Source organism: Sapajus apella, unplaced genomic scaffold, assembly GCF_009761245.1.
Source record: "Sapajus apella isolate SASKATOON/1434 unplaced genomic scaffold, GSC_monkey_1.0 scaffold62, whole genome shotgun sequence".
NCBI lineage: Eukaryota > Metazoa > Chordata > Mammalia > Primates > Cebidae > Sapajus > Sapajus apella.
Window position 1 is genome coordinate 16,300,059 of NW_022437002.1, and position 22,040 is coordinate 16,322,098.

At 49.6% G+C, this 22,040-nt stretch overlaps 1 protein-coding gene across 18 annotated transcripts in view; it reads right to left on the bottom strand.

Annotated features, from left to right (window-relative positions):
• The window catches only part of ERI3 (ERI1 exoribonuclease family member 3), a 134,391-nt gene that overhangs the window by 24,127 nt on the left and 88,224 nt on the right, over window positions 1-22,040 (bottom strand). For 15 of the 18 annotated variants that reach the window (XR_004259508.1, XM_032247328.1, XM_032247339.1 and 12 more), the window contains one exon: window positions 2,379-2,478. The exons of 2 other annotated variants lie outside the window; for them this stretch is intronic. Coding sequence is in view for 15 of the 16 variants with exons in the window: in XM_032247328.1 (XP_032103219.1) it covers window positions 2,379-2,478 (100 nt within the window). In the remaining variant the exon portion in view is untranslated. Of the gene's footprint in view, window positions 1-2,378; window positions 2,479-20,633; window positions 22,027-22,040 lie in introns of those variants that run through there. One more of the 18 variants, XM_032247330.1, reaches the window with a different exon arrangement.

Consider the following 22,040-nt stretch of genomic DNA (forward strand, 5'->3'; position numbering starts at 1 on the left):
TCACCCAAGGTTGCAGGGTTCTGGGTGGAAGAACCAGAATTACTTCTGGCTCCAAAGCCCTTGCTCCACTATCACTCAGAGCCTTGGGCTGCCCCATGGGGCCCACCCATATAAATATTCTCTGAAAAAGGAGGTGATACCTCAGAGGTCCTAACCTAGGGTCAACAGGTGAACAGACAACAGGGTCATTGCTGAGTCTCAAGAAGCACAAAGAGTGAGAACAAGGAACCCCTTCTGCTCACAAACACATCCTGGGACAGATGACAGAAGGGGCACCCAGATCAAGTACATGTAGGGTGCATTAACCCAGTCCTGCTGTCCCTAGTCTCCAGTCAGTTCCTCCTTCCCTGGACCAAAGCAAGTCTTCTCACTGGTCCTCTTTGGTTCCTCTCTTTCCCATCACTCTTTCATTGATTCATTTACTCACCTACTTGTTCATTCAACAACCCGTATGCATTTATTGAGCACCTACTAAGAACTAGTTTTGTGCAATACAAACTGCCTCATTGATTCTGAATCAGAGCTTTGATCACATCATTCTCTCACTCACAAACCTATGTCTCCTCAAAACTGCAGGAAAAGTCCACATCCTTTTAACCAGGCATTCAAGGCCCTGCTTATGTCTCTGTTTCTTTTCTAGCTGTTTCCTAACCCAAATTTTCCACTCCAGTGATGGGCAGCTTCTTGTAGGTGTCTGAACTTGTACTCAGCACACTGGGTTTTCTCATGCCCACAGGCCTTTCTACTTAGTCCTCTTATCTAAAATATCCTTCCCCCATTTTTCTGCCTAGCAAACTCCCATTCATCTTTCAAAAATCCCAATTCAAGTGTCCTCTTCTCTAGGAAACTTCCTGCTGACGCTGCTGGGTCTGGCGTCTTCTCTAGATTGTTTGGAAAACATCTACGAGAGGAAACAGCAGTTATGGTGGAGTACCCCCAGTTCCCCAGGCCAGTGGTCACTTCCTCTTTCCCCTGGACCCGAGACACCCTTGAGATGTCCCAACAAGAATATGGTGGCATCCCTCTTGGATTGAGATGCCCCCATATCACTACCTCTTAGTGAGAGGTAACTGAAGAAGTAGAGGCTACTCGGCAACTGAGGAGAGGGAAAACCACCTTTGGGGCAACCCAGGTGTTTTCTATCACAGCCCTTAGTACCCTGGGTGGCAAGCACCTACTTCAGTCCCTGTCTCTTCCCAGGATGTGAGCTCACTGAGAACAGAAACTTCTACTCAGTGTGCCCAGCATCCACAAGGCACCAGTGAATGTCTGGAATGGATAAAGGGGCTACTCTGAAGGTGACTGGGTCCTTTGGTCCTGGTGTATCTCTCTAGTCCCTCCCCACAACGATGCATCCCCAAAGGTTCACAAGTTGTGGTAATGTCAGAGCACCGCCCAGAGACACTCTGGCTCCTGCCCACTTGGAACAAGGCCTACGCCTGGTCAAGTGCCCCACTTGAGAGCATCTGCATGCACACATGAGCATATGCAAACAAAATAAGATATACAGAACTAAACAGACACACCTGACAGATACGTACACAGGCTGTAGCTGCTTCCACACAGACTCATGACCTCAGAAAAATACAGATATACTGTTACACGCCCCCCAACAGACATGTATAATCATGGACACATTATACTCTCAGTATGACACAGAGACATATAGTTAAAGGTGTCACACATATGCAGACACACAGATACTCACAGAGAGATATATATTCATACTGATAGATCAGAAACTAACAGAGCCTCCAACTGCCTGGAATCATAGCCACTCCAGGTTCCTTCCAAACATGAATCTACCTGAGGGTGTACCCCCATTTGGTACCCCAAGTGGTCCCCCTCAACCCAGGCACCGCTCAATGGAGGCTGCTGCTCCTGCAGGGGAGTCAATACCCTGTGGACGGAGTCATCGGTCAGAAGGACCCCGACTAATTAAAAGCTGGTGAGGTTTAAATAATTCATCTCCTTAACTCCCATTGATCGTCCAGTTTAGTGGCCACAGACTTGAAACAATATTAAACAGCCTTCTCCAGCTCCATGGGGGGTGGGTAAGCTGACATGTCCCCACCCCCTGAGGACACTGATCACCAGATATGCAGCCAGTGAGGGGGGACCCTGGCCTGAGTCCAAGGCCACCTGTGACTCACTGAAAGCCCAGACCCCAGCCTCTGAAATATCATTTTGAGTGGTCATTCCAGTGATCCCATTCAGTAATTTTCTCATTCCACCCTCTTTCCGCCATCCCCCAACTATGTAGAGAGCCCTGTTGGGGCACTCAATGAGCCATGGAAACCCTCTGTGTGCCTGGGGACTGGGGCATGCAGGCAGGGACGATGGATGGAACTGCCGGGGAAATATGCGAAGGGACTGACCAATGCCGCTGTGGGGCCGGCCTATGTGTTGCAGGCTGAGGCCCTTGTTCATGTCTAGAAGTCCATTCTTGGGCCAGCAGCCCATGGCGAAGCTGTAAGCCTGGAAAACAGGAGGCAAGTGGTTAACGGAGGCCCTGACCCCCTGAACCAACCCCACTCACAAGGTCTTCCCCCCACCTCCCAAATCTTTCCAACAAGGAATCCCTCTCATAATGCCATCTCATGAGAGTCCCCTCTCCACCCAGGTCCTCCCCCGACCCAAAAGAAAGTCCCTTCCTTCTCTAGAGTCCCCTTTCTCCTGGGCTTCTCCCCATCTGAGTCCCTGGCCCGCACTGGGTGCCCCTCACCAAGACTCCTCTCGAAGGAGTTCCCGTTCACTAGGCTCCTCCTGCTCAGGAGCCCTCCTCTCACCAGGGCACTGCTGCACCATGCCCCCCTCCTTAGGATCCTCCCTTTCCAGAGCCCCCAGCACTTTCCTAGGCCCCCTCCTCACAGTATTACTGTTCACAAAGACTGGCCTCAGGCAGGGCTTTGGAGACCGGCACATCCCAACTGTACTCCACAGACAGAAATGTTGAAGCAAGAGCTGGCCAGCAAGGTGCCATAACCACAAGCAGGCCAGGCTATGGAAGGTTCTGGAAGCTTTGTGGGGGCTCAACTGAGGAGAGGAGTAAGGTCACATGGTCAACTCAAGCAGCTGAGAGGGGAATACATGGGCGTGTGTGTGTGTGTGTGTGTGTGTGTGTTTGTGTGTGTGTGTGTATGTGTGTGTGTGTGTGTCAGGGGGAGCAGATGCTCTGCTGAAGGTCAAGTGCTCACTTATGCATATTCAAAGCGGCCACCCATCGATCTGTACTTAATTGTTTTCCTGGGGTTGGGGAAGGAAGTGCTGGGGGCATCGATCTGCTCAGGCCCCAGCACTACATTGCCCCCCCTCCATCCCCTTCACTCGCCACCTGGCTGCCAGCAACCTCTACCTGGCGGGAACACATAGCAGGGCAGGGGCAGCACCTTCCCTTACAGTCCCTTTTAGCCATGACTGACCTGACACCACAGATGAGGAAACTGAGGCCCAGAAAGAAGAGACTTAACACAGGTTAGATCACGATGAAGTAGCCGGATAGGATTTAATTCCTGCTCAGCCTGTTAACCAAATCTTGGGCTTCTCCTGTAGGCCTGGTAGCTAGTTGGGCCTTCAATCATTACCCATCCTCTCATGTTGGAAGTCCTCGGACACCAGGCTGCCCTTCTACTGGTAGCAGGACAGCGTACAGGACAGTAGTCAGTTAGAATGAAGCTTGGGTGATTTTCCAGAAGTTGGATGGGGGGGTCCAGTGATGGAACCAAAGTGACTGCCAGCTGTGAGTATATGGGCACTGCAGTGGTCCAGCCCTTTGCTAGGCCCAGGAGATTTCCATTCCACTAACACAGAGTGGAGAGGGCCCAGCACAGGGTCAGAAACAAAAGATGGGAGGCTACACACAGAGTCTGTGCCAGGGCGCAGGGATTCTGTGTCCACCCTGCCTTCCCAGCTATAGGAACCAACACACCAGCCCCGTAGGTACTAGGAAGCTAGGCGAGTATACTTAAACCTTAGCACCCTCTAAAGTCATTCTCCTTGACTGCAGAGGTACCAGCCACAGCCCAACTTCCCAGCCAGCCTCCTCCTATCCTTTCCCAGGCCACAGCTGAACCCACAAATCAGGAGCTGAGTGTGAGGCTCAAGGACAGAGAAGAAGACGCTGGCCCAGAGCCAGGGCAGAGCTGGGACGGAGGCAGTGAGGGAAGCAGCCAGTGGGCGGTGCACAGCTGGAGGAACCGCTGAGCCTGGTCAGGGCTGAGGCTGGAGCGCAGTGGGCCAGAGAGCAGTGGCGGCTGCCTTTCAAGTACTTTAAAATCACTTACAAAGGCCGGATTAAACGATCAGAAATTCCATTTAATAGGACAAATAAAGAAATAACAATCTACTCTATCAGCCTAGAGAAGGCGAGCTGGATGGGTTTTTTTTTTTTCCCCTCTAAAAAGGAAAAAGGGAAGGAAGGGGGAAAAAAGAAGGATAATATGTGTTTACTCAAGCAAAGAAAAAAATATTTAAGTGATGTCGAGGAGAAGATTGCAGTAACTAGTGAAGAATAACATCGTCTACTTTGCTGTCAAATCACACCCGAATTTCAGTAATAGATTCTCGGCTGACACTCAATTCAATTCGAAGGTGATCCTGCTTTATCCCAGCCCATCAAATATTAAACACTTGCATTAGCAGGTGCTGCCGCTTCCCAGCTTAAAGCGGCGGGCGGGCGGCAGGGCTGCTGAGGCCCCTCCGCTCTGCTAGTGGCTCAGGGACAGGGCAGCTCAACGTTATCTGCACGTCATCCTGAGTCTTATCGCAGCTAAGCGGGAAGACCACTTCAGATAACATTAGATGTTTGCCCCGCCACGTCTTCATGATTAGGTTATTATTATAATTATGACTCCCCAAGATCTTCCACAGACTGGGATGTGCAGAAGGGGGACAAAGGACAGAAGAGCCCAGGAGGGCCTGGCTGGGCCAGGGAAAGCTGGGCCCCTGGCAGAAAAGCGGAAGTGCCAGGCAAGGCGGCAACCTGGTCCTGCCTGACGGATGCCTTTCAGGAAGGGCAGTCTAGCTTGTCAGAGCGAGGTCGAGATGAATTGGCATCTCCACTGCGGCTGCGGGTGTCATGCTGCACAGTTTCATATTCCCAGATAAGGCGTGATAACCAATTGCTGCCGTGACATGGCCTCATCCAGCACTTCCTCAGGGAGGGGGAGGGGGCGGCGCATGCACATGGGTCTGCCAAGCTCCTAATAAGAGGGATTTAATTTTTACAAATGCTGCTTCCAGCGGGGCCTTCACATACCAGCCAAGGTCCAAAAATGATATTAAAAACGGTTAATTAAAACTGCTTTCCTTCAGCCTGGGCTCTCCTGCTGTTGGTTCTGCTGAGAACCCTGGAGCGTCTTCCCCAGGTACTGACAAGTATCCCTGCAGCGTCTAACCTTCAGATGTGACCATCAGCCTCATGGGACCATCCTAGGCACAGTACCAGGGCCCACCCAGCACATCATGCTCCCCCAGCTCCTGCCATCTTATACTGCTCAGGCACAGCCAACAGATGCAGATAGCCGGCCACAGAACACAGACGGTTCCACAGCAACCTGTGCTCCTGCCAACATATGGTCTGGATCCTCACACCTGCCGAACCTCTGTACCTGTACTCATCCGTGCTCACCACTCACTTCTAAAGCCCATGCCTCTCCCCACCAGATATGCAGGCTATGGCGTGGCCCAACTGCATATATGCTGGCACACCACACATGCATTGGACTTGCTCTCAGGTGCCTCTGCCACCCTTCCATTACTTGCTCCCTCCATTCACCCTCCTTAAGAGATTGTATCTCTCTACAAATCTCAGCAGAGACGTTCCTGGGAGTCCTGCTCAAGGTGAGGTGTTATGGGCTATGTCTCAGAGATTCTGGCTGAGGAGCCAAGGCTGGTACTCAGAGACCCATCAGAACAGGAGGATCAGCAAAGCTGAGCCCTGTGGATTGCCTGCAGGAGACAATGAAGACAAGCAGGCCCTGGTGAGATTGGAGGAGGCTAGGAAAGCTTCCTGGAGGGAGTAGCAGTTGCAGGTTGGGAGGGTTTGACAGATGACAGGGGAGTATAACATTCCAAACAGAAGGCACAGCAAGGACAAAGGAAAATTGCAGAGGCAAGCACAACACAGGCTTGGGTGTGGCTGCGACAGCCAAGTTAGAGGGGAGCCACTTCTTAAAAGCACTGCTTCGCAACTCTGTGTACCAGACAGCAACATGGCATTAAGGGGCCTTGTGTCCATCCCTTTAATCCTGCCTGCTCCCTCTCACTGCTCCCTTCCCTCTCGTGCCAGCTTGGAGGAGTAGGGTTTGGGGCCCAGAAGCTTTCTGACCTTAATCAATGTGGGGCAGGAATCTGCTTTAAGAGCTCTCTTCAGGAGCTTGTGCCTGAGCCTGTTTCGCAAAGCTGCTTCCAAATCCTCTGAGTACCACTTCTTTGGCTGCACCTCTGTCAGCCATCAGGGTCCAACTGCCCAGCTATGCACAGTCAGCACCTAACCCCTGGGGTTCCTGGCCAGAGGGTGGGGCAGGTAGGAGGATGACTGAGGAGCTCCTGAGTCCTGAGCAGGGCAGGTATTGATGCTGAGCCACAGGGACAGGTGGAGCTGGCTGGGGTGAAAGATGCTGGGCCTACTAACCCACTCTAGCCCTGTGCCAGGCAGGCACGCACGCTTCCCTTCCCATGGGCTGTTGCAATTTCCATGCGCAGGGAAGCAGGTGCCGAGCTGCTCCCGGCTGGCTCTCCTCTCTCGTGGCTCTGCCCGCCTTGGCTGCTGCCCCATTAGCTTAGTGGCCAGCCATCTGCGACGGGCCTGCCGCATAGCCCTGCTGTAGGCGCGGCGGGTGGCCCCCTGTGTAACAGGGAGCTTTGCCATTAGCGCCTTTAATATTCTGACACCTCAGCACAGCCTGCTATTACATGCAAACGCTGATCGCCCTGTGAAATTACATTGCTGGGCCCGCGAAATGGAATCGTGTATAATCAGCCTCCTCCATGCACTGTCAGTCCCATCACAAACACGGCGCCCGGCGGCTTATGGGGGCTTAGCAGCTGCGACAAGTGTATTGGGTTTAATAGATGAAGTAGCCCTCATCGGTTGCAGCAACAGATCCTTCAAAGAGGAAAGAAGAGGCATCAGCAGCTGCTATGGTGTCTCTGCCCACCCATATACTACCTACCAGGACCCTGAGAGTGGAGTGGACACAGAGTGGGCAGGGCTGTAGTTGGGCTAAAGGGCTAGAACCCAGCTCAGCCTGCAGACAGAACAGGCCGCTCTGCAAATTCCAGAAAACCCAGAGTTTCGGAGCCTGCACTAGCACATTCAGCCTGCCTAGAAGTGAGGAGAAGCAGGCCTTTAACCATACCTCTTGATGACTTGTCACCCTCTGGTGACTGCCCAAGACTAGGAACCAAATCAAACCACCTGCCATTCCCCTAACCCCCAACAGAGATGAAGCTGTGATGGCGATACTCCAGAGGACAGGGGAGAGAAAGTCCGACAGACACAAATACTATCTAACTTTTTATCCTGACCAACACTTCCACAGCTGGCGAGCCAAACACCTAAGGCTACAGATAAACACCAGGATGGAGTAGGCCACATATACTTTGGCACACCTAGCGGTCCACGCCTCATAGAAAAGCTCAGATCTACCAGCTATTAGCACTGTAATTCTGGATGAGTTAAGCCTCTCCGAGCCTCAGTTTCTTGTATTGCAAAATGGGATGATAGTACTTTCCCCAGCTACATCTGAGATCACCCAGGAATACTCACACCCACTGCTACCTCCAGATATTCTTGGTGCCATTGCTCAAAGTGCACCTGGCCTTTCCCTTTCCCTTTCCCAGGGAATCCTTTTCCAGGTTCAGCCTAACACCAACTGTGGCAGAGTATATTTTCCTGTGATGGGTCGCAACACTATCTCCCATCCCACATGCTCTTCTTAAACTGTGACTCTGACATACCTATACCATCAAGACTGTCTATGACACCATCCCTGCCCTGGAAACAGGGTGGGCTTTTGTGACTATTTCAATCAACCAGAGTAATATAGAAGTAATGTGACTTTAAGACTACTGCAAAAATGCTTAGGCAGCTTCCACCTCAAACACCGGGAAGTTTCCCTGCAGTCTGGGGCTGCTGTGTTAAGCAGTGAGACTGCCCCAAGGTAGCCATGCTGTGAGGAAGCTCAAACTAACCCATGCAGAGAGGACACAGAAAGAAGTCATGAGACTCAGTGAAGAAAGAGAGAGGCCCAGCCAGCCCGCAACTGCTCTGACCACCTTGTGCCAGCTCCAGCCACTGCCTGACTATAGCCACACAAGAGATCCTGAGCCAGAACCACATTACCCATCCCCTCCTGAATTCCTCAATCACAGAAACCATGAGGGATAATACAGTATTTGCTGTTATTTTAAGTCACTAAGTGTCAAGGTGATCAGTTATGCAGCAACACTTGTCTGGCAAGCCAGTATCTGTTCACTCCTGGATATACTCTGCAGATGTCTTCAAATTTTTTCCTACTGCTTCTAGACTATTCTTCCTCTCCCTCTGGGACTTTATTCCAAATCATCATCACTCTGGGTAACTTCAATATTTACAGGATAACCCAGCCATGGACCTTGCCTCTCAATTTCTTGACTCCCTGTGCTCTAATGACCTTCTCCTCTATCTATTTCAGTCATCTTTCCAAACAGGTACCCCCTGAGCCTTGTTATCCCTCAGAACTGCTCTCCCTCTGAAATCTCACAAGGACAGATTCCACTCTGGCCCCAGCCTCCTATCCTTCTTGCTTTTGTATGCTTTTTCCCTCTGCTCTTGCTTCTTCCCAGCCCCAGCCTACCCCTAGTCTGTCTATCCCCTTTTCTGGCTTCGGTACTTTTCTATTAAGCCTGAACCCTTGAATCTATCACTTCAACCACCCATCCCCCAATTTTCAACTCCCCTGTCCACTTGTCCTAGGGCACGTCTTTTCTGGAAAACCCCAACCATGACTCCTTTTCTCCATACTTGCTCTTGAGCTCAGCAATGCCAGAAAAAGTCATTCTTATATACAGAAAGTGGTTACTACAGATCCAAGATCACAACCTTAGCAACCCTCAATGGTACTCACCAACCCTACTCCCCTCCTACTTTCACAAAGAGAATAACACCACTAGGCAGAGCTCTTTCTACTGCACGCCACAATGCGCCTGCATCCTTCCCCACCTGCTCCTTCACCTCCCCTGTTCTAACTGGAGACACCACGCTTCTTGTCTAAGGCCAACCCCGTACTTGTGCTTTACATGTCACCCTTTTCCCACCTCCTCCAGCCCTTGCTCCATCAAGTATCCCTTTTCTTTCTAAATCCTTAACCTCCTCTTCTCTGCGGCTTCTTCATTAGGATTCAAGAATATGCTTAGATCCCTATCGCTTTCACATAACCTCTCTGTGTCTCAATTTCCTCTTTGCAAAATGGGTGTCATAACAGTTCCTACCCTACAGAGTTGATGTGAGGATTAAATGAGTTATTGTCTGTAAAGTGCTTAAACATTGCCTGGCTCTTTAAATGCTATGTTAAGTTGTAGATTATTTTAAAGTTCTCTCTGCATGTCACATCCCATCCAGCTAATGCTGGTCTCCTGTTAACAACCAGCTTCTCGAGACTGTCTCTACTCCTCTCTTCCCTCACTCCTTCACTCCCTGTAGTCTGGTCACAGCTGCCGCCATGCTGCCCCACATCTGTGGACAGTTTCAGATTCTCACCTGCCTTCGCCACTTTGCAGCCTGCTCCATCTCTGAAGCTGTTCTCTCTTCTTGACATTCTACTCTGTTTCCCTAGCTTTCTGCCATTTTCCTCACATTCTCCTGTATAGTCTCCTCTGCGTTTGGTCATCATATGTGTGTATTCACCCACTATGCACTCTTTCTTCCTATTTTTTTCTACATGCTCTCACTCTCCTTGGGTGATTTCCTCAAGTCTGCTGTCTTCAACCTTCCTAATTTCCAAATCTGTATTTCTTACCCCACTTGAATGTCAAACATATATATTCTATTGCCTACCTCGAATCTCCACCTGGATTTCACACAGATGCTTGCTTCTCAATATGTTTAAAGCTCACTTCAACATCTCCTCTTCAAACTGCTTCTTCTCCTGGGCTCCCAAATCCCAGTGAAAGCTATTACCGTCTACCTGGTCTACCAGGCCAGAAATGTGGGGGTCAATCTTGATTCCTTCCCCTTCCTTACTGCCCACAAAGTCCTGGGATGGTTGTCTCATTCCTTCAAGCCTTTGATGAAGCAGTTCCTTCAGCCTGCCTAGAACGCCCTCTGCCTTCTCCCATATTTTGTCCTAATTTGAACACACACTCATCTTTCAACACTCAATTCAAAAAGTTTCTTCCTTTGTAGTCTTTCCTGGCTCATCCCTCCTTTAAATCGCTCATACTGCGAATGGTACCTATAACATGGAATTTGTCTCCCATTATGCTGGGAGATTCTTAAGGGTGGTGGTGGGCTGTATTTGCTTGTCTCTGAGTGGTGTCCATTGAGAAAAGGGGAAGGGAGAGGAGAAGGGGAGAGGAAGAAAAGACACCACCTCGGGTATACTTCTACCAAGCATGGAGACCTGGTTTCCGGAGCTGCTACTCCTGCCAATCCTACCCAGTCTCCTTCAGGAACCAGTGCTGTTCTTCCCGCCCCATAGCCATGCTTGGAACTGGGGGCTCAGATGACATTCCCCTCAGTTTTCCTAGCTCTCTGCCATTTTCCTAATTTCTATAGTTTTAAGGGAGAGTGAACTGTTCCTGCCTCCTCCTTTTCGGAACTCTTCAGCCTATGAATATCCCACAACTCATTCCTCGGGCCCAGCAGAGACTTGACCAGCTCAGCTATAGCAGCAAAGGGCTGGGCACTTGCATCGGGTGACACAAGCCCATCCTCCCTAACCCCAGATGGCAGTTCCGTCGTGTGCACAGTGTTCTCTGGCTACCAACATACTTCAGGGGCCCCAGAGCTGCTGCCGCCTCTCTTCATCAATGGAACTTGAATGGGATAATTATCGTCTCTGTGTACTTAACCTTACTGCTCACTGCCTCCAGCACGATGGCTGCCTCTAGAGTGCTGGGCTACCACCACAGCAAAGGCAGGCGCTGTGCCACAGGTCCAGGTTCCATAGCATTTGGCACTGGGGGGGGGGCGCCCAGGAGTGAAAGACAGCTACCAGCTCAGTTTGATCCCAACTATTAGGGTCCCGAGTATTTCCAGGTAGAGTTACCTCCTTCCTGCTCCCAGATTCCTTGGCTTCACTGCTGAGTCAGAGGGGACATGGGGACAGGGAAGTTTCTGGGTTGAAAACAAGATGCTGCCTCAGTCCCAGCAGAAGAGGGTGGCCTGTTTGGGGCTCCATGTGCACTGTCACAGAGTCTAAGGCAGCAGGTCACTCGGAGCCAGTTGCTCAGGGTGAGAGCTACATTGTGAGTATTCTTTGTTTTCATTACAATTTCCTCTCCCACCGCTTCTTTTTAGCCAGCCCTTTCCTCCCTGGGGTGCTGGGGATTGAATGAAACACCACCCCCGGCTCCAATAAGTGTATTTCAATTACATCTGTCACTGCATAACGATATAATGATATATCATGTGATATTAAATCCATGGTAATCATATCAGGGATTTTTTTTAATCGTGCACTAATCGCATTATTACATCTCTATAATTAACAACAGGAGGTATGGAAATTCAGTTAAGGCAGTTGGCTCAATGTACTCCCCCCACCCACCCCCATCCTAGCTCCCCCAGATCAGGACCCGATTAGGAGACAGGGACTGCAGGGCACTAGCCAGCTGGGCCAAAGCCCCACTTCCAGTGCCTCAGTCATGGGCAGAGCCTTCCACACCCAGGGCTGGCAGAGACAGTCCAGATGAAGACCAGGGTGCTTGTCCCTCTTGTGACTCCTCAGGAAAGAAGCCTGGGACAAACGTCAAACAGAGAGGCCCAACTACAGGGCTTAGTGGGGTCCTTCCAGACCTTCCGCCACTGCAGCACCAAATCATCTCCATGGAGAGGGATGTCACCTTTTCTTTCAGCAAGGCCCTCAAAGGAGCTTGTAAGGCACAGAGGTAAGTTCCTCCCTCACGGCCTCCTGCACTAGAATTCCCTCTGCTACTCCTACACATACTCCCTCTCTTTAACCCAGCCCTCTGACAGCTCCTAACAGCACCAGGTCCAGCAGCTGTGATGTCTCTGCCTCTCAGTCCTATCACTCCCGGTGATAGCTGACCAAACCCAACTTCCTGGGGCCATTCCTCCTTAATCCTTTCTCAGAAGCTGGCCCTTCGTATCCTATAACAAGTGAGTTTTAAAGACTACTGGGGAGGTTCCTCCATTTCCCCAAAACAATTTAAGTTCTTATGTCCTCCCACCTAGGCCTAGATAGAGAGAGGAGGGGCTAGGGACTGCAGCTTGAACTATGTCAAATGACCCTGTCTCTCCCACCCCCCTTCCCGATACTGAGCTGTTAGGGCTAATCCCCTCAGGGGTGTCAGAACCAGTCTGCAAAGCAGAATTCTGTGTTTCAAGTCCAAAGCTTTGAACCTGGCATGTAACTAGTCCTCAGTAAGGGGCAGGTATTTTGCTAAGTTTGACTCTCAGAAGTTGGACAGGCCTGAAGATAAAAGAGAAAAATCATGTCCTTTTTCCTAATAAAAAGGAGACACTAATAGCAGTCAGCACTTAGGCAAAGCACTTTAAATTTCTAAAGTGCTTTCCAAATTAAAATATAATCCTTTATTGAGTATGCGAAACTACTGCCACCACCACCCACCCACCCACCCCTCACATACAAAGGTATGTGCATGCTTGCACACAGCATGCACGCTTTCACTTTCTTTCCCCCTGGGAAAAAGAAGGGTATTCAAAACATTCATCCCAGATCCTCCTCCCTCTTCATTACATTGTTCATGTAATACCCATTTATTGAGGAACTACCATATGCCAGGCCCTGTGCTGGGTGCTGGAGATACACAGATCAAGTAGACCAAGCCACTGCCCTCAAGGAGCTCCCAGGCTAGAAGGAAAGCCATGTAAACATACTTGCAAAACAACACTGAGAGAAATCAGCAAGAAGGATGAACAGGGTCTTCAGTGGGCCATAGGTGGGGTGCCTAGAGAAGGTAGACACGTAGCCAAGGAGTTCAGACCAGTGGTCTGAGCTGAGACAGGATCCTAAGAAGCAGATAAGTGGCGTAAGAAACAAGGGTAGAGAAGATCACCCAGGAAGAGAGTAAAAACCTTTAGAATCAGATGAAGCCCTTCTCTTCTCTGATGTATGGAGGGAAAAAAAGGGTGAGAAGGTTGAAACTACAGCCTCCAGAGCTAAGGCCCAAAGAACCTTCTCTTTGGGGCACACCCAGCATCCTGGTTCCTATATCTTCCTTTGTCAAATCAGTCTTCACTCTACTGTAATATGATGGAAGAGTGCAGGCTTTGGAATCACACTGACTCATTCACAACAAACATTTACTGAGAGCCTATTACATGCCAGGCTATAATGCACATATATGGCAACAGAGCACAGTACCGTCCTCAGAGAGTATCTATGGCTTTCTCCAAGAGTCTTAAGTACAAAGAAAGAACTGTAATAAAGGCTCCAACAAGACATACAAGCTTTTATAATAGGACAGAAAAAGGGAGCTTGACCTAGGTGGTAAATGCTTCCCTGAGGACAGGTAAGTAGAAGCTGACTGACTGCCTGGAGGTAGGGTGGGGCAGAAGGGCAGAGATGGGGTGACGGGGGCGTGCTAAGGTCTGGAAGGAATCAAATCAAGGCCAGAGTCCCTGAGCACAAAAAGCAAGCATGAAATGTGGCTGATGAGGAAGGCAGGAGATGCAGCCCACGCAGGACCTCAAAGGCCATGGTAAGGGCTTTGTACTGTTTCCTAAGGCCATCCAGGGGCCTCCAACTAACACATTATATGATCTTGGGGTTCTCTACCAATGTGAAAAGGTAGTTCCAGCGCAGTGGCTAATGCCTGTAATCTCAACACTGTGGGAGGCTGAGGGGTGAGGACTAATTGAGCCCAGGAGTTCAGGACCAGCCTAGGAAACATGACAAAATCGTATCTCTACAAAAAATGAAAAAACACGCACACAGAAACAAAAATACATAAATTCGCCAGGCATGGTGGCGTGCACCTGTGATCCTGGTTACTAGGGAGGCTGAGGTGGGTGGGAGAATCCCTTAAGCCCAGGGAGTTGAGGCTGCAGTGAGCCACCATGTTTGCACCACTGCACTCCAGCCTGACTGATAGAGAGAAACCCTCTCTCAAGATAGATAGATAGACAGACAGACAGACAGACAGACAGACAGACAGACAGATAGATAGATAAATGAAAGGTAATGCCTTTGCACATCTACCCCTCCTTATTCCTAAAGGTAGCCAGGCCTTGGAAAAACCTAGAACCAAGGCCATTTTCCATCTAGAAGGGGAGGAAGAAGCTACACGAGCATTCCTTCACTGACTATTCACACATTCACTGAGGGCCTGCCAGATCCCAGCAACTCAAACAGAATCACATGTAGATGCTGCCCTCACAGAACTCATAGTCCTTTGAGGGGGAACAAACACAGAAACCAGTAACTCCCCATAACTGTGATACAGCAAGTGGAGAGAGCCACAGTAGGGATTGAAAGGAGGAAAGTTCTCAGGCCCAGTGGCCTCTGGAGCCCAGAATGGTGTGGGCTGTTTCTGATTCTGCCTCACTGCACAGGCAGCAGTTGGTGGGCTGGGACAGCGTGATCCACACAGACTGTGGATTGGGCAGGGGCAGGAGTGTGAGGAGGACCCTAAGCCACGGCTCCTGGGAAGGAGCTGGAGACCAAGCAGCAGTGACCCTAAGCCTGGATCTTCTGGTTACAAAGATAAAGGCTGAAAGGATGTGATCAGAGTCACAGAGGAGAGGAGAGAGGCCCATTGTATAGTCTCTGGATGGCTAGAAGGGGGTACCTTTAGAACTAGCAACAAGACTTGGTCAAAAAATAATTTCAGAAATGGAAACTCTAGCCCCCAAGTCTCAGTGTTTTCATTGAAAAATGAAGGACTTAACTACTAGATTTCTTAGGTCTCTTCTTGATCTGAAATTCACCAGATCTGGGGTACTTCATTCAACCCCCTCCCCCAACAACCCCAAGAGTCAGGCTTATTTCTGCCCCTTATCTTTGGTTATACTATTTCCCCACCTGGAACACTCAACTTCCCTTCTTCAAATCCTGTCTACTAGGGCACTACCTTCAGGAAGTCCTTCATGATTTCTCTTTCCCAGTCCTCCATGCCCCACCCCGACCTCCACACCCGGTTCTCCCAACAGCACTTTGCTTAATCACATACTGCATAGGGTCTGGTACTCTTACCTGATTGGTCTAGGGACTGTTTTTATCACTCCCTGACCCCCAACATCCATTTCTTACAGGTCCTAGAAGCAGGCAGGTGCTGTTCCAGCCTAAAGTCTAGGTCTCCATTCCCTCTGCCCACAGTCCTTTGAGAACTCGACAGGCCTCCACTTGAAAAGGGTGCTAAAAGCAATGATGTCTCCAAGTGCGATGGGAGATATTTGTGTCTGCTTTACCCTTGGCTTTTTGCTCCGGTTCAGGTAGGAGCGGGGTGGGCCGGCTGGCAGATCTGAGAGCGCGGCACGCCCCAGCGGGCAGGGCGCACAGCGCGGAGGAAGGCGCGAGTCAGTCTGGAGTGCTCCCCATTTATCAAGCTCACGCAGGCCGCCAGCCGAGCGAGTCTTTCTATCATTACACCTCTCAAAATCCGATTCATACCACTAATCCTGCCTTCATTCTCCCAGATTAATAACATCTCTTTCAACCTTCACAGTGTGATAAATAGACAAAGAGAGAACAAAAGGAGAGACAGAAGAGAGAGAAAGAGCTGGAGCAAGTCCCCATAATAGAGAGAGCTGAGAAAGAGGAGAGGGAAAAAAGGAGAGCGAGCAAGAGCAGGCAGCGGCCAGAGACTGCAGCTACCTTAGAGAGCCGCTCTGAGGAGAGCTGGCGGCTGCGCCCCGCTATGCGCTCCGCTCCGTCCCCAAAGAGAAAGAAAGGCTCGTTAACAGCTCCTTCCTGCCTGCACTTTTGTTCAAATTCTTTTCTTCCCTTCCAATCCTGCTTTAGGTCAAATTCCAGTGAAAATGAGTCTCCTGGCTTTCCCATCTACTCCCAGCTTCCCGACCAGGCCCAGGAACCCACCTGGCCCTTGGTAGCAGGGCTGGGTCTGGGTTCAAGACAGGGCTGGGAATGGGTGTGGCACAAGTGTGTCTATAGCTTCCCCAGAGCTGTTCCCCTAACCTGAAACCTCACCCCTTCCCTGCTTTTTCAGCAGAACAGGAAGGGAACAGAGTAGAGGGAGGATCTGCTTGGGGTCGTTCCGAAGGCTCTGTCCTCACGTCTTTCCAACTTTAGGCTCCAGACAGTGCAATCCAAGGCCCTTCACCCACGGCAGCCCAGTCAGATAGTGAAAGTAGGTACCACAGGCTAGCTAAAGCAGAGGTTGGTGCATGCCTCCATATTATGATGGAGAATTGTGAGGAGGACAATAACCCCCACTGGGCCCAGTCCTACCCTAACCAACTGATCTCTGACACTTGTCCTCTCTGCTCCATGCTAGCCTACACTTGTCTCCATGGCACACTCCCCATTCTCCACAGAGGCCCAGTTCAATGCCCCCTTCTGGATGCCCATCTGAGCTCTTCCAGGAGAATTCAGTCACACCCTCTCTGGAAATCCAGCAGTTCCATTAACCTCCCTCTCCAGGTTCTGGAAGGCAGCACCACTTACATTACCCTGTAGGGACCATGTGCTTCTCTCACAACCCAGGAGTCTGTCTTCTGAGTTCTCTGTCCCCAGGTCCAAGATGCCCATGGCACAGCACTTCCATTCGTTCTTGACTTTGCCTAAACTAACCCTAGCCAAACACGGCTCAGCCTTCCCTCTGGGCTGCAAAGTATTCCTAGGTGGCAAGCTAGCCTGGCTCAGGGGCAGAAGCAGAAGCACTCCACACTGGCAAGCTCAGGTGGCCCTGGGCACCCGCACCTTCACAATCTAGCAGAGTCGGGGAGGTGGGGGGTACACCAGGCTCCCAAGACTACCCTATTGCTTAGCACACTTATGCTGGGCTGCAGGGTCAGTGGGGGTGGCACAGGCAGAGTGAAGATCTGCCCTGCCCAGTTCAGCCTAGTGGGAGGAGCCTTCTAGGAGAATCAAGGCTTCTCCGAGGACAAAGCTTTGTGATATACAGGAAAGATCTAACTGGACCCTCAGTAGAAAGCTGATGGCTTAGTGGTCTAGAGCAGGTCCCATCTAGGGAACATCTTACAGACACTCTCCAGATTCTTTACTCCCCAAAGCTTCCCCGCTTCCCTCTCTCTATCCCCTCCCCCAAAACTCAGCCCTTTTTCTGGGCCAAAATGGCTGCTGCCTACTTCCACCGTGCGCTCCCAGGAACCCCATCACTTCTAGCCACAGTGCTCAAGTTTGCCTAGTCACATTTCCACTTGGGGAAATAACTTGAAAGCAGAGAAAAGGAGGCTTCACAGGGCTAAGGAAAAAAGCAAACCACAAGGGGAAAGCAATATTGAACTGGGCAGTCCTTGGGATCCCTTTCATAAAAAATCCAGAAGTTCCATTAACCTTCCCTCAGCTCTTACATCAGAAGGATTCTTCACACTTTCTTCTATTCCACTAGGCCTCTAGGATCAGACACTTGCAAGAGGGAGGGTGAAGAATGATAGTAACTGATGTTCATCCACGGGCCCAAGCGACCCAAGGAGGTGAGGGCCTAAAGAGGAAGAGCAAGGAGGAGAGAAACTGTACAGTCTCAGTGAAGGGGAACTGTTCTCCCTATAGTAAGCCCAGCCTGCTGGTGCCCTGGCTTTCAGGGCAGGTTGGGTCCAACTGGCCACACAGGCCCACATTGCCTCTCAGCCCAAGGTCACAGTAGGATTCCAGAAACATGGAATGGGTCCCCAGTCCTTCCTCCACTAAGAGCCTGTATTGTTAGCAGATCAGATAGCCTCAGTCAGAGTCAACTTTGTAGTCCCTTAGATACAGAGGGGCAGCAGGCCCAGACACCCTCAGCTTTGCTCTAACCAGCTTCTACACTCTCTGAGCAACCAGGTGGCTTCCTGGACAGCTTCCCCAGGGCCTCAAAAAGATGCTCTGGTCCTTGCAGCCCCATCCCTGAAAGGAGCATAGGCCTGGGCTCTGAGAAGAGAAGTCATAGTGTCCCCTCTATTCTTTGCTGCTATTGCCAATCCTGACCCAACACAAACTCTCGCCTCTCCCCTGGCCTTGCTTCCTCAACTCTTCTAGCCCTCTCTGAGCCCTTCCTCCCAAGATAAACCACCACCTAGGCATCCAAGTCTGAGGAATAAACCTCATCTCCTCAGGAGAGAGACAACCCTAGACTCCAGTAGGGGACATGTCTGGGGACAGTAGGAGTAAGTCAGTCAAACACCAAAAGTCAGTCTGTCTCTGGCAGATCAAGAAGCCAGATCCAAGTGAGGCTTTCCCCTTACTCCCTGAGTATTCAGTTCTAGAGCTCACTCCCTCCTCCAGGCAGCCAGTGGCACAGAGCAGGAAAAGAGAAGTTGGGTCCTAATGTGTAAAAAGCTCCAGCAAAGCAAAATCATTTACTCTTCGGTGCGACTGCTCAGCAGAGCTAATAAATCTTGCATGAGCAGGGCCAATTCTAATTTCCTAATATGAAAAGGCATTTGGATTGAGAGAGAGGGGGAGATAAAAGTGATTGAATCTCCAATAGTCCAGGTTACTGACAAGAAACATCCTGCTCAGCCCTGAGAGAAGGATGGCAGCACCCGCCCGCCCGCACACACCCATCCGTTCTGCCCCCCTCTTGGTGCGATACATCTCAGTCTCTTCTATTGACAGGACGTGGCTTTAAACACAGTTACACAAGTTATCATTTCTGCCTTCTGATCAATCTGAATTTTCAGGACAATTACCCTCTTAATCAATGATTGCTATCAGCAGCCCCGCGCCTGGACGGATTTCTCAGCAAGGTAATCATGCCGCCAGGCTGGACGGCGCGTGCATAGGCAATGAAGCTCCGGGTGGGGTCTCCTCCCTCCTTCCTGAGCCCCCATATCCCAGTGCTGCTGCCAGCATCGAGGACAAGGACGGCAAAGTGTGAAGGCCACTTCAAGGAGTGGTAGGAGTACAAGGAAGGGGGGGTAGCCACCCAGTCAGCCTTCCAAACCATCTGATTATGGAACAAACCTATTAAAACCCTAGATTTACTGCCCACCATGCTGATGCATCTCCATGCCCTCCTGCCATCATTCCTTCCTCCTAATTAGCCTAATAAAGCCCAATTCTAATTATGGGCTCAAACTATTAGGGTGAGTAAGTACAAAGAAAAGAGAACTATTGGTTTTACTAATCTCTCAGAAGCTATTGGTTCTATAAATTCCTTTTCTTCCATGGACCTGGTTCATATGGGCTACTGACTAGAATGGCAGGGGCAGCCTCTTCTCCTCAGATGCCCAGGTATCCAGAGCTATCACAAAGCCAGCCTGGCCTTGAGCCAGGAGGCCACCCAGCCCAACACTCTTTCCCACAATCATCCTCCCACAGATCCAGTCCTCCATGCATAAAACAATTCAGAGGCCACAGAAGAAGGAAGGAGAGAGAACAGGAATTGAATCTGCTAGAAGCCGTATCTGCCACCCTGGGGGCAACTCAAGGAAGTTTCTCAGATCACCTGTTGTTGGTCAAGGACTTAACTAGTGAGGCCACCAGTGGGATGAAAGGGCTTGGTCCAGCCAGGTGCAGTGGCTCACGCCTATCATCCCAGCACTATGCGAGGCCAAGGTGGGCAGATCACCTGAGGACAAGAGTTTGAGACCAGCTGGCAAAACCCTATCTCTACTGAAAATACAAAAAATTAGCCAGGTGTGGTGGCAGGCACCTGTAATCCCAGCTCCTTGGGAGGCTGAGGCAGGAGAATCACTTGAACGCGAGAGGTTGAGGTTGCAGTTAGCCAAGATCACACCACTGCACTCCAACCTGGGTGACAAGAGTGAAACTCTGCCTCAAAAAAAAAAGAAAGGAAAAAAAGGGCTTGGTCCAGGGTACTGATGAATGAACTTACACTTCTATACAGCTGTACTCACAGCAGAGTGGGCTATGGGGTAAAACAGATCCCAACAATTTTCTATTACATCACAAGGGGGGAATGAGAATGAGAAAGCTCACATGCTTTTATTAACTGACATTTACTGAGTACTATCCGCAGGCTAAGTGGTGGGGGTACAGCAGTGAACAATATATCAATGACCCCTATTCTCACGGAGCTCAAAATGTACTAGGAAAGACAGACAAGTGTTTTTTCAAAAAGGCAAAAATGATCAAGTGAACTCGCACATGAATGTTCATAACATCCAAAAAGTAGAAACAACCCAAATATTATTCACCTGATGGGAGAATAAAGAAAATGTGGTACTATCTATAAAATAAAATATTATTTGGCAGTGAAAAGAAATGAAGCACTAATTTATAATACAACATGGATGAACCTTGAAAATTACACTAAGTGAAAGAAACTAATCACAAAAGATCACATATAAGAAGTTTCCAGAATTGCCAGAATAGGCAAATTTATAGAGATGGAAAGTAGATGAGTAGATGCTTCAGGCCGGGGCATTTGCGGGGAAATGAGAAGTAGCTCTTAATGGAGTTTCTTTTAGTGGGAACAAAAATCTAAATTTAGATGGTGATGATGGTTACACAATCCTGTAAATATGCTAAAAAAACAACAAATTATACACTTTAAACTGGTGAATTGGATGGTATGTGAATTATATCTCAATAAAACTCTTTTATTAAAAAATTATGATCAAAGAAGTGCAAGAAACCCACAGCAGGCTCACCAACTGCGAACAAAGTCAGAGGAGGCTCTAGCATCATGCCTAGCCCTCCGAAAGCGCTCAGTATAGGTGTGTGAAGCGGGAGAAAGTTCCACTGGGAAACTGGAAAAGTCTTCACAGAGGACATAAGAGGAGTTAGATCTTAAAGGATAAGCAGGAGCTCACTAGGCAAGAATGCAGCCAAATGGAATAACTGTGAATAAGGCTTGGAAGTGGACCATACAGGCTATCTTGGCACAGCTTGAAAGGACTTCGAGTGTCTCAAAGGTCAGGCTAGAGAGCTTATACTTCATTCAGTAGACACCAAGATTTTTCAAGTACTGAGGAGATCAGTCCGGGATAGTCTAGGGTTTGATGGTTCAGGCACAGGAAACAACCTGTCACAGCTGAAAGGGCATGGTTTTCAGAATCACAATATCCAGAGTTTAAATCCTTAAGTCCTTCTCCCAATAAACTCTAATGACCAGTGACGGCTAGGATTTTGTGTGTTTTGCTCACTGTTTTATACTCAGTGCTTGGCAGAGTGCCTAACCCAGTAGGTACTCAAAAGCCATTTACAGAATGAAAATGAATGAATGAATGGCTATGTTGAATTCAATCCCATTTGACACATATTTATTGAATACCTACCATAAACCTTGGCACTCTGGTTATATAGTGTAAGCTCTTCAAGGGTAGGGTCCCTGTCTGATCTCTGATCTCTTACCTCAGTGCCTTACACAGGTTTCATTTGGCACAGGGCAGGTCCTCAATCTGTATTAATTCCCTTCCCTCTCATAGTCTGCATGGTTTCCTTAAGACCCAGTGAATTCTTTGATAGGCTCATCCTGAACATATCACTGTAGCTGCTAAGAGAAGGAAAGCTAAAGGGATGGAAGGTTTCAATAGAGCAATAGGAGCAGGCAATGGTGCTAACAGTATTTGCCCCAAAGCAAGCCTTGGTGCTCTAGGAGGCTAGTAGGCAATCTGAGTCATTCAAGCTAATAAAGAACTGGGTGGGAATGAGAGACCATTCTCACAACCCTGTCCTGCACCCAAGGCAGTGGGCCTAAAGCAGGGAGAAGTTAGCATACTTAGGTAAGGTGGACACATAAGCTGTAAGACTTGTAGGTAGATG